We start from the raw sequence: 12,729 nt of genomic DNA on the forward strand, positions 1-12,729 counted from the left end.
GGCAAAGATAGATGAGTTGTTCCTTATAACAAAAGAAAACAATAAGGAGATTAATGGAAAAAATCTTTTGTGTTCAGTAGCAGAAATTAACCAAGTGCAAGCATAGGCTTGCAATTGAAAGCAGTTTTGTCTGCTATTTGTGTTATCTCTTGCAGTCAGGAGGTTTCTCTTGCCAAAATTAAAACTACTTAATTTCAACACAGAAATACTTTGTACGTGCCACCAACCATTCAAAGTAATAAATAAATAAATAAACATGCAGTTTAAAGTTAAGGATACGTTTGTTTTCATTCTTTGCATTTCATTTAAATAAACTATGCTTAAAGTATTCTGTGTTTTACAATTAAAGAGCTAGCAGATCATGGAGTCATGCATTTAATACTTTTGATAGCTGTGAAACAATATTTCCTTAATGGAAAAGAGGTGATAAAACACAAAAACATCACAAGATCACTTACAGGGCAAAACACTAACATGTTTTCTTGTAAGTAATAAGTACTTTAAAAAAGCAAACAGCAAAGAACAAGAAAATTCTTAACTTTTAAAAGGAATATAAGTGCCTCCTAAAAAATACAAAGGTATTTCAACTCATAAATGTTTTTCTACTTGGTCTAAATGCAAGTACAAAAAAGTACCAAATCAAAAAACAGTTCTGCAGTTCCTGTTCAGCTATAGAACCACCCAGGCAGAAGTGAATTTAGAAATTCTCCACACTACTAGGGTCTCAGGTGTAATTAGAAACAGTAGATAAGAAAAACAAGGAGGGATGCACAAAGAAAATCAATCCTCTGTGTATTGAAAAGAGAAACAATTCTTTTTTTCAGACACTTTCTCTCCCAGATCACATAAAATTTTGAAGAAAACTTGGCGTAGTACAAGATTAAAAAATATTTAGCTCAGTTCAGCAAAACCACCTTTTCTTTTTTTTGTATTTTACATCGACTCCCAGTCATTTAGAAGGAATTACACTCTGTCTGAAGAATGATAAATATGGCCATTCCAGGTAATTATCTGCTCCTGGTCATACACAAACATGTAACAGTAGGGGAGTGCTCATTTATTCAAAACCACTGTCCCTATACAAACCGCTTTCTTTCTGAATATCTAAAAACCATTATAAGATTTTATAGACCATACAGGATAGCAAGATGCCAGAAATACTGCAGAACAATCTATCTTCTTTTATATGTAGTATAGCACAATGTTTGGTGAATATAAATGGAGAAAAACCTGCCAGCCTGGGCATGCCTTAGTGTATTACTGTGCAGGAAAATCAATAAGAGACATTCTTGGCTTTGTAATATTAAATATTTGAGTTGTTTCACTCAGTGTGTCCAATGTGCCTTTCAAGTCTGACCAATCCTTTTCTAATTCTAAGTGAAACTGTTTCTCTACTGCTCACAAATTACACAATCAAATTAAATTCAGTTAGTTATATATATATCCTGTTTTCTGCAGACATTTGGATGAAGACTTTGTGACTGAAGAGTTCACAGTGCTAAGTATGGTCACTGCAGATAGATCACTCAGCAAATACCTTTAAAACTCCTGTCATCTCAGATTGAATGGAACTTCAGACAACTAATAATTAAGAATTTAATTGAAATTATTTTCAAAGGCAGAGGCAATAAAATGGTGGAAAATTAACTTTCAATATATGATTTTAACAATGTGTTTGAATTCATCAGATTGCAGAGTTTTTCTCAAACTTGGCAAGGGAAGAATCACTTTTGGAAGTAAAAAATATATATGCCTATGTATTTCTTGAAATATCCATTTAAAAGACTGCAAGCAAAACTAAAACCTGGCACAGAAACAGAGATGCAATCCTATGGGATATACACACTTGGTAAGGAAAATAAAAGCTAAGAACATGAAACTAAGCAATCACTTCAAAGCCTTACAAAGTACAACTTTTTTTTTTTTTTTCAGGAAAAAAAGGCATAAAGATTGAAAAGAATTTCACAAAATAATCAGAACACTTTTTGAACACTTCAAAAATGCTAACAAGTTTTTTCCAGGAAAGCGTGGTTCACGAATAGTACACTGGATTTCATATTGATCACTCAAATATAATGAGAAAAACCAACATAGTGATAAAAAACATAAACGCTAAAACACTGTGTGTCATGCTAGGAAATATGCCAGAACCTTTGGTAACTAAAGGAGTATAAAACCTTTAAAAAGTTTGAATAAAATTATGTTTTTCTTGTTATGACATTCATGGAATCTTTTTATTTTCATTTAAGAGGAAAAAAAACTCCTAAAAGCAATGTGTATTTATCTTTAAAACACAATGTTGATGATTATAAATAGAAGTAAATGTAATAAATATATCCGGTTTTCTACTCACATAACACTATGCTTTATTGTCCACATATGTGCACTAAATCCAAAGGATCATGTAAGTACCCCTAAGCAATCAGTAGCATCAATTAAAAAAAGCAATTCACTCATTTCACGAATTTTGATAAACTACTATGACCTACTTACTACAAAAACACTGACAATAAGAAAATTATATAACCCACAGAGATTATTTCTTTCCTTTTCCTTTAAACATCTTTCAGTCAAACATAAAAACCTTCTGTAATATCTCAATATAAGCACAAAATGTACCCAAAGAAAAATCAATGTCTGCAGTGAAAGCCAAAAACACTACCACTGTTTTCATTTCTGCTCATCATAAAAAATCCAGTGCAACTTTGGTAAGTAAAATGAGTTGCCAAGAAATATCTGAAATATCATTCCCTATATCTGCTTTCTGAAAATGTGGCTATATTCATTACCTGACCAGTTTACAAATATAATGCAAAATGTTGGCATATTTAAAAGTTATTTTCTTTGAATATTTTGATTTTTGATAAATACAGTGAAGACTTATGATATCATAAATAAAGATTCATGATTCAGGAAAAATCCAGTCAGATTAACAAATTGTGGTTTATGTCATTTTATTTCAAATTACTGACTTTTAGACATCTAACCACCACTGAGCAACTTATTTGACCTTTTGTGAGACGAATAATTCTCCAAGCACTCTTTTTTTTTAATGACTGACTGTAGAGGAAGTTCTAGGAATCAACTTTTAGATGACAAAGATAGGAAAATTAAATCTAACTACACTATCCAACATTTGTTCCAGATACATTAATTTCAGTAACTCACCCTCTACTGTGAGAGTGCCCATTTTGGATTCCAAGAAATCAAACAGTGTGCTTGGTGCGGATGGTCTGGCATTTCCTAGCTCTTCTTCATCTTCAGGTCTTATTCGGCCTCGGCCCTTCCCCTTACCTGTAAGCATTAAAAGCTTTTTGTGAATGAGCAATAAAAAATTAAAAAGCATACACATCCTTTCATTCAATTTACAAAATGTTTGTATTTTCTGCCTTTAAATAATTCTGTCACAGAAAGGCTGTGATAGGACAAGGGGGAACAATTTTAAACTACAAACTGGAAAGATTTAGGTTAAATGTGATGAAAAAATTCATTACTATGAGGGTGATGAGCCACTGGAACAGGTTGTCCATAGAAGCAGTGGATGCTCTGCCCTTGGAAGTGTTCAAGGCCAGGTTGGATGGGGCCCTGAGCAACCTGGCCTAGTGGGTGGCCTCTCTGTCTGGGAGGTGGATGTGGGGGAGGTGGAACAAGATGATCTCTAATGTCCCTTCCAACCCATGTTCTTGTGTGATTCTAGGGTACACATTTCCCATTTAAGGCTAATTAAATATCTGATTTCCAATTCAACAATTTTGACAAGAATATAATACACAGAAGCCTTTCTTAGGGATTTGCTTTCAAGTTCATAATGCATTCTAACTTGGAAAAAAAACATGCAAATATGCCCTTCTGTAACTACATTAGTAATCCACCATACACAAATTTTTTGCTTGTAAACAGTTTTAAAGCATCTCTTTGCAAGCTTTACCTCTAGGTGGTGGTCCCTGAATGGGTTTCTGTTTACTGTTGTTGAGAAGAAAATTTAATGCTGCCTCTAGGCTGTTACTGTTATCCATAAGTGCCTGTCTTGCTGCTTCTTTGCTAAAACCCATCTCTGTTATGTGTTTTAGAGCCTTTTCATCAACCTGAAATAAAATGTACACACAAAAGTAATAAATACAACCAGATTTTACATTAATTTCTCTTTTATTTTTAATTGAAACAATAGTTCTTGTTTAATTTATTATAAATATTTTAGCTTTAGTTAAAATCTTTGCATATAAGCTCAAAAGAACCAGATAATCAAGGGATTTTTTTTAGTAGTATGAGTTTTAATTCATTTATTTCCAGTTCTATTACTACAGGCCTTCAAGCACAAATTCTCCTAGTCTATATGAAAACTAAGAATTATCTCAAAATATTATGAGTATCAAAACTAGCCAAGTGTTCCAGTGTGAACCGTTTCACAACTTTTGCAGACAATGCAAAACACAGTTATTTCTTAAAATATGGATAAAACATAGCTAACTAGATGTTTTACAGAAGAAAACTAAGAAATGCAAACAATTTACTTGTGCAGAAATGCAGGCTCCATTATTCCAAACTGTATAGAGCATGATGACAAAATGTCAAAACAGGAATCACAAAGCATTAAGTACAGAAAATGACATTGCACCTGCACCAAAATCATACTAGTTACCCACTTACTTCAACAGCTGTCACCAAAAACACTCTTAACTGGAATCCCATGAATATAACACTCTGTCTACAGGTTCAAAAATAGCCATATCAAGACGCTACAAAAAACCCATAAAAACCCAAGCCTAATGGAATCTAACCTCAGAGATACCTTTAAATCTTACTGAATAAATGTTTAGCCCAGAATCACAGTGAAACTAATAACTATCTCAGTAAGGTACAAAAGCACCATAAGTATTCTGAGCAGACACCAAAATTAATTGAAAGTAAAGTCATCATTCATCAAGGTATTTTGATTTTGTTCTTGTTCTATTTGGGGTTTTGTATTTAATATTACACACATTTAAGACTACATTAAAGTCTTCCATCTTACCAGTTCTCGGTAGACACCTTCATTCTTCCCCTCTGGTTTTGCTATCTTCTCTTTCTGGAACAGTTCCCTGTTTCGATTCCCTCCAGTGCTCACACTAAGATTGCTTCTGCTACTACCACCACCTCCTCCAAATGTCTTGGTCTTTAGATAAGCACAAAATAACATTTCAGCAAACAGAAATAATGAAAATATTTAGCTAGTAGAAATAGTAGAAACTAGTGTTGCAGTGGGTTTTTTGGGTTTTTTGATTATACTCTGAGTCAAAAATAAAGTACTAATTTACACACACAGAGAAAAAGATTAATTTATTAATTAGGAATTTTTTTCCCCTGTGCCCAAATGAGGGTGTAAAAAGGGTATATAATTCTAGCTGTTACAACTGACTAAGCACTTTGAGAAATAAAAAAGAAGACCAAAGGAACACATAAAAACCTGACACATTAGAACTAAATTTCCTAGCTGTTTTTTCAGACTGAGTTCAGTGAATCATGGTGGTTTTGAGACTTAAAAGGAACAGATGAAAATTGATAACCTGTATTTATTACAGGTTATCATTATTCAATCTTATTAGCAAAACTGTAAACCCCTCATTTTTTAGTGGTAGCAAAATCATATCTACAATAAGACATTACGAGACATTTATTAGCTTTATTAAAATAAGAACATAGCCATCAATTCAAAAGGACTGTAAGCCTGATTCATCTTTTTAAAGATACAGGATTAGAAGTATACACAGGCAAATATCAGAAAGCATTTGTTATTTAAGAGATAAATACTTGACAAGAAAAGATCAATCACAGTAAGTAAAATGCTGCAACACATGCATTCTAACCTCTTTGCTCTTTGCTACTTCTGCAATAGCAGCTGTTCTCTGCTTTTCAAATTCATCATTGTCCGCAACAGGTTTTACAGCATTTGTCATTTGCAGAGTCTTTCTGCGATCAAGATCTCTGCTATCCACTTGCACATAAGATGCACATTTCTGAAAATGCAAAAGAAATGTTTAATTACTCTTCTGTCTGCTCTCATTTGAAAAAAGACCCACCCAAGTTTTATTCCATTAGAATAGCAGACCCTCAGATAAAGAATATGACCATGTAGCTAGACATCGTGATGTAAACACAATGATTCTTGGAAATTCGCTGATCCTTGCCAAATTCTTTGACATTTAAGAAGGGACTGCATAAATGCCTACACAATCTGACCAGCAAAATCAACTAAATAAAGTTAAGTCTGGAACTGAGAGGAAAAATGTTACTGGAAACTGGCACAACAGTGAGACGGGATTAACACAGTTTTGAGGGTTTTTTAATAGGCGCATTTTTTATATCCAAGTTATCAAGATCTTAGGTGTTCTGAGAGCCTTTACCTAACTGGAACAAGGTACATAGATATCATAATACAGGTACTTTTATGAAGTGACAAAGAGAAGTACACTATACCTGCCCAAAAGGTACAAAAGGAGGAGGACCACCTTCTGTTCCAATGTTACTCCTATTGTGTTTTGCCAAACTCTGTAAAAGAAAATTGATAATTAATAAATTATAAACAGAAACCAATTATATGATAAATGTCTCTATTTCAGAAAGAACATGGAAGTTGCAAGATGGGTATTTTCAGAAAAAAAAATCATATTTTTAAATCTTGGGTCACCTAAGTTAAAAAGAGGGCTGGAGGAGAGGCAGAGGAACAAAGAAAATGATGGAATTTTGCATAATTACAAAGGCACATAGAGCACATGTAAAAAATGCAGTTATATACCAAAATCTACACTAATAGAACAAAGCAGAACACAAATAGGCAGCAGATGTTTTTTTTCATACAACGCCCAATGAACTTGCTGCCAGTAGAGATTGTAAAGGCACACAGCACCTTTAAAAAGGGATAGGACCAATTCAGCCTAGAGAAGGGAAGGTTCAGGGGGACCTTATCAATCTGCATGATGGAGGCAGGCTCTTTTCAGTGGTGCCCAGTAAGGTGACAGAGACAGTGGGCAGAAACTGAAACATAGGCGATTCCTTCCATCACAAAACACTTTTTTTGACTGTGAGGGTGACTGAGACAGGGAGGCTGGGGAGTCCCCATCCTTAGAGATACTCAAAAGCTGCCAGGACACTGTGCTGGACAATTGGCTGTAGGTGGCCTTGATTGGGGCAGATGACCTCCATCCTCAACCAGTCTGTGAAATTAATAATCCCATGCATAAGCAAACACAGACAGGATTTATCAGAATTGTACCCCCTGATACAGTACAGCAAGTCTGTATGCCAAAGCTGTGATCTCTCCCTGCAAACAATTGCCTTTTTGCCACTGCTGGAAACAGAATGCTACTAAGAAAAGAAAAAGAACAGGTCCTTAATGCTGTTAAAATGCACCAAAATTGCATTTCCTATAATGTATCTCTTTTATCAGCTTAATTTCTTACTGTCCTTTTCACCCAATGTACATTCATGCATTCTCTGTTGTCAGAGACAGCCTTAATTACTTAAGACTATATATGTATGACATTTACCTATACATTTATTACCTTGATGTAGAACTGATTTAAACCCATCATGTGAGAAATGGAGTATAATCATGAATAAGCTTTAAGCCACTATGTTACCAGAGAATTTCTTAAACTAAGTAATAGATTCATTTAGCTAATACATACCCAAATTAAAACTTTTGGTCTACTCCTTTCAAGTTAACTACTTTTATTCAGGAGCCAAAGACTGTTTCCTAAATCATTTATAGTCATTAATTCCTTTCAATGTTGAAGAAAAAGAATAATCCTTTTTCTCATACCTTAGAGCAAAAAACACTGATAAAGTATTCAATAAATTATTCAAAAAAATTACTTAGAAGTGCAGAAACCATAAATTTTTTGTGCTTTAGTTTCATCCAGTTCACTTAAAATGCTGCCTTAGAAATACAAGCTAACCAAGCGCTGATCACTGCAGCATACTCACACCTCCCAGTACCTATTAACTGAAGCAGCACATACAACAATGATTTCATGGCCAAGTCACTTCACTTCCCCAGAGCAGGCACTCCAGGTGCAATAAACCCTGCACTTATTCTGGCGTTTCTATTTGTTTGCTTGTTTGTTTGTACCTAGAGAAATGCAGGCAATTTTGGAATGAACTCCCATACTGAATCAAATTATAATTAAAATAAATAACTATAGGCTAGATAAGAACTCAAGCATCAGATTAATTCTTCATGTCCTATAATTAAGAAGAGCAAGCTGAATTTACACTTTTTTCTTTCCCAAATCAGAATCAAGAAATCACATAGAAGAAAAAGACTTCCAATCTACTGCTCAAATGTACAATTGGGCAAATGGCAAAAAAGCCCTTATAAACTGACTGCCTATTTACCAACATTTACCTGCATGAATTTTGAATCATAGCAATTTATTGCATAAAACTGTTATCCATAATGAAATAATTCTAATGATCTGATACCTTCTTCTCAAGGAGCACTCTGTGCTGTGAAGTGAGAGCAGCTGTTTTAGAAACTAAGTTTCACATGGCACTGAATAAAAAGCAAACTGGCAACACACACAATCTTTTTTAACTTACAATTAAATTTCCTCATAACCCAGCAGTAACTATCATTTACAATAAACTTTAAACAATAAACACATTTAGTGTAGTTCTTTTACCTTTTTTGCTCTATTTGCATCATGACACTAAAAATGTATTTCCTAGAGAATCTCTTAAGAAACTAAGGTTTACAGTATGTGATTGCTAGATATTATGTACTGTTTTACCTTTTCCTGCCTTTATACATGTATTTTGAAGTATACCTAAAACTACTCCCTTTTCCCATGAGGTAATCTCAATATTTAGTCTCACCTTCACCAAAACAGAAAAATCTTGAAGTACACTAAAGAGCTTTACTTTTAGATGATCTGTAATTCTAAATGTTAAAATTTTAAGAGCCTACCAAACAGTCTCACCAATCCCCTCAGCAGATTTGCTTCAGACTTCACTTAAATATTGTCTGGTGTTTTGTTTAATAGCAATACAAAACTCTTCCTTCAAAAGAAGGGTACCAGCAATATCTTACAGATATTGATCATTCATGTTTGGAACATCAGCCACCATGAGAACATGAGGAACACCACAAAGCAATAATTATTTGGAACTGTATTTTTTCTTAAAGATGTCCATCACACTTCACCTTATACTTCCAAATAGTCTAGAAAAGAAAATCTCACAGTAACAGTCTCATTTACACTCCTTCCTCATTTATTTAATGTCACTTAAATAGGGATACTTAAAAAGACCTGAAATTTCCAGGCAAGAATTTACCTTATGATAAAATTGAATGCTACAAGGAAGAGCACATTTATTCTTCATGCAGTGTGATAATACTATATTTATTCCACATATGCTACATTGTATTATGAGTCTTTTATTACTAAAACTTGATTCCTCCTGAAAGCAATTTCAAACACTGCTCTGAATGGAACAAATCAGTAATACAATCGAACAAGTAGAAGCTGACAAGTAGGTGCAAGGGCAATATCTTAAGACAGAATAGACAACTTTTATTCTAAAGTTTCATGTTATTTGGCTTAATAACACTAACTTATACTAAGTATAGAACCCCCTTATCTCATCATCTACAGAAGAAGCCAAATTAATACATCTTAGACTTCCTAGTGGAGAGAAAATATAAAACTGCCATCAAAAATAAAAAATAGCTTCAAAACAAGTAATTTGAAATAGTTACACAAATAAAATTTTTATGTCTTTTTATGCAAACACAATTCAGCATTTTATTTAAGCTTCCATGACAAGATTAGACAAGGAGTGGCAATGTCCTTATCACCTCTCAGATATTTTAGCAAGTATGCTTATTTGTCAGCTGTACTCTTCTACAAACCTTCTGGACGGGATAGAAGCATTGAGTTCATAGCGAAACTTGTTTGAGCTCTATCTGTCTAGCTGTCAGTCTGGATATAGAACTGGAACTACAATTTCCAGTGGTCATGGTTCACCTGTCCAAACTGATTCCTTGTCACCCACAGCTTTTCTGACATGGCCACATTCATGTGCTGTGAGCTGGTCAACAAAAAAAAGAAAGTACTCTGGCAAACTCCAAACGTTTGAGAATCAGAACACAGAGGGGATAGCAGCAGGCAATAGTTAACTTTCTATATCCAACCAGAACAAATCACAACAGCTGCCACTCTGTTACACATAGTGCATACAGCCAAGAAACCTGGCTAACAAGTGCTAAAAGTTGTAGTCAGCAACATGCCTTTGGTTACTAAATGCTTTGCTTTTTCTATTTATATAAATAGAGTCTGTTCCAAGTTATTTCTTGATAGTGATTTCAAAAACCAAATATAAAGCAAAATTTATCTGTTGAAGTCCAGATAGAAGAAATAGGAAAATAGATTATCCAAAATATCATCAAGAAAGCAAACCAGTTCTATTCTTGTTTTGTGAATTCTACAGCATTCTTAAGAAAGTGTTAGCTCTTTAGAAAGTGTTCGCTCTTTAGAAAGTGTTCTCTTCTGCCTCATCTACCTTCTTTAACTGAAGAGACAACTCACAAGGCTAAATACTAAGTAAGAATAAAAATCATAAAATGAGATAAAAACTGTTTTTATTTTGAAAGCTTCATTTAAAACCAGGAATGCTTTTGTGTTTTAAAAAAAACCTTATTTTCAGCTATAAAGGCTGAAGGATGACAAACAGAATCTACTAGAATGCATAACTCTAAAATTCAAATTAATTTGGCCCAGTTTGCCAGAATCTATTAAGTTATACCAAACACCAAAGAAGGCTATCTCTAACAAAAATTACTGAACCCAACTTAGCAGGAACAACAATAAAATGAGTACTTCATACAGAACTAACTATCATGTTCATAAGCAGCTACTCTGTTTCAGAGATGTGGATGCAAAAATACAGATGTGCATGGTTGCAGTAGCCATAGTTAATCTGGCAAATATTTTGGACTAATGGTAGTAGGGTCACAGCTCCTGCCCTAGGAACTTCCACCTGTTTGTGAGAAAATGTATGAAAACATATTCCTGCAGCCACTTCTGTTCTACTGGAACAGAAACCAAAGTAAAGGCGTTTACACATATTTATAACTTGTTGGAAGAAAATTAAATCTCCAATTTGACTTCGTAACAACAATTTACCTAAAGTACTGATGAAATTTGCAGTACAGGGCTCATACCAAAGGTTACCAAATGTCGTGGTTTGACACAGAAAAAGAATTTTCTCAGAAGGAAGAGGTCAATTTGGATATTGACCAATTGAAGGTGGACACGCCTCTGAGAACACAGAGGGGTTAACAGCAGAATTCCCAGGAGAACTCGCTCTCTTTGGTTCTGCTCAGCCGCAGTGCTGTGCTCTCCCTTGTCTGGCCCATGGCTGGGTGGGGAGGGGAAGGCCCATGGCCTGACTGAGGTGGGCCCAAGGGTGGAGGGACTGGAACCCCCTGCAGATGGTAGGGTGGAGAAATCTGGGATGTCTCCGTTCCCCCCCGCCAGAGTTTCGAGAGAGAGATAAAGAGAAAAGGGCAGCGGCAGCTTGTCAGCAGTTCACCACAGGGAAGGAGAAGAACAGGAGGGCCGCAAGGTGCCCGGCTGACCGTGGGAGCCGGAGTCTGGGCATCGAGCCATCCCTGGGAGTCAGGACTTTTAACCCTTCCTTGAGAAATGAAAGCTTTGTGAAATTTTTCTCCTTCTCGGTTTGAAAGAAAAGAAGAGAGACAGCTTGGACCCTGGGATGCTAGAAGGAGAAATTCTAGGTGGGAGGGGATGATGGAGTGGCTTTTGGCTGGACTTTTTCCTTGGTAGGCACAGACTGAACCAATTTTGTCCTCCAAGAGAGACTGTATTTTGGGAGGATGCCAGAGCAAAGTCAAGAGACCTGCTTCAGCTGGGAAAAGACAGAAGTGGAGTGAACAGAGAAAAGTTAGGGAGGTTTGTGGTGGTGCCCCCTGTCTTCAGAGAAGAAGATCTCTGTTCTTGGACCCTCGGCCCCAGGGGGAAATGGGGGGGACTGTGGTCCCAAAAAATGAAAAACTGAACTGTTGTTTTCTCCCCTCTTGGCAGGGCATCCTTAAAAGGAAAAATCCTAAAGGCAGTCTGTCCATCCATGCATTGGTGGTGAGAGCACTGCTGTGCATGGAAAGGAGAAGGGTCACCATTGGCAAACTTTTCTCCGGGCGGTGCCATGTGTGACATGGAAACACAGGATGTGGAGCTGTGTTTCTTGGGGGGTCTGTGGCACAGGAGAGACTCTGTTCCCTCAATGGACTGAGTATCGATTGTCTGGAGGGTGGAAACCTGATTGGGGCCCAGATTGTGTCTCACTGTGGTTTGTTGGAGTTGGGTGGTGGGAGGAGAAATGCTTTGCAAGGTTTTCATTTTGATCTTTGTGTGTGGGTTTTTTTTTTTCTTTCTTTTTTTCTTTTATAATAGTAGCTTAATAAAGTTTTTTTCCTGTTATTAAGCTTGGGCCTGCTTTGCTCTGTTCTTGACTGCATTTCACAGCATTCAATTGAGAGATTGCATTTTCATGGGGGGCACTGGCATTGTGCCAGTGTCAAACCATGACACAACTTCACTGCTTTCTGTATATTTATTCTATTACTTTTGCCTCCAAAAGACACAGTCTGCAGACAGTAACTGTAAAAGGCAGAACTCCATAGTATTTTGGTTCAAACACACCGTTTAAAAAAGCAACCACCCATGACTA

At 35.7% G+C, this 12,729-nt stretch overlaps 1 protein-coding gene across 4 annotated transcripts in view; it reads right to left on the bottom strand.

The window, feature by feature from the left end:
* Nucleotides 1–12,729, bottom strand: part of TDRD3 (tudor domain containing 3) — a 94,516-nt gene that overhangs the window by 30,898 nt on the left and 50,889 nt on the right. For all 4 annotated transcript variants that reach the window (XM_021530792.3, XM_021530793.3, XM_077781370.1 and 1 more), the window contains exons 6-10: nucleotides 6,454–6,525; nucleotides 5,844–5,993; nucleotides 5,012–5,152; nucleotides 3,929–4,085; nucleotides 3,169–3,294 (exon numbers count right to left, since the gene is read on the bottom strand). In XM_021530792.3, the coding sequence (XP_021386467.2) occupies nucleotides 3,169–3,294; nucleotides 3,929–4,085; nucleotides 5,012–5,152; nucleotides 5,844–5,993; nucleotides 6,454–6,525 (646 nt within the window). The remainder of the gene's footprint in view (nucleotides 1–3,168; nucleotides 3,295–3,928; nucleotides 4,086–5,011; nucleotides 5,153–5,843; nucleotides 5,994–6,453; nucleotides 6,526–12,729) is intronic.

This window comes from Lonchura striata, chromosome 2 (genome assembly GCF_046129695.1).
Source record: "Lonchura striata isolate bLonStr1 chromosome 2, bLonStr1.mat, whole genome shotgun sequence".
NCBI lineage: Eukaryota > Metazoa > Chordata > Aves > Passeriformes > Estrildidae > Lonchura > Lonchura striata.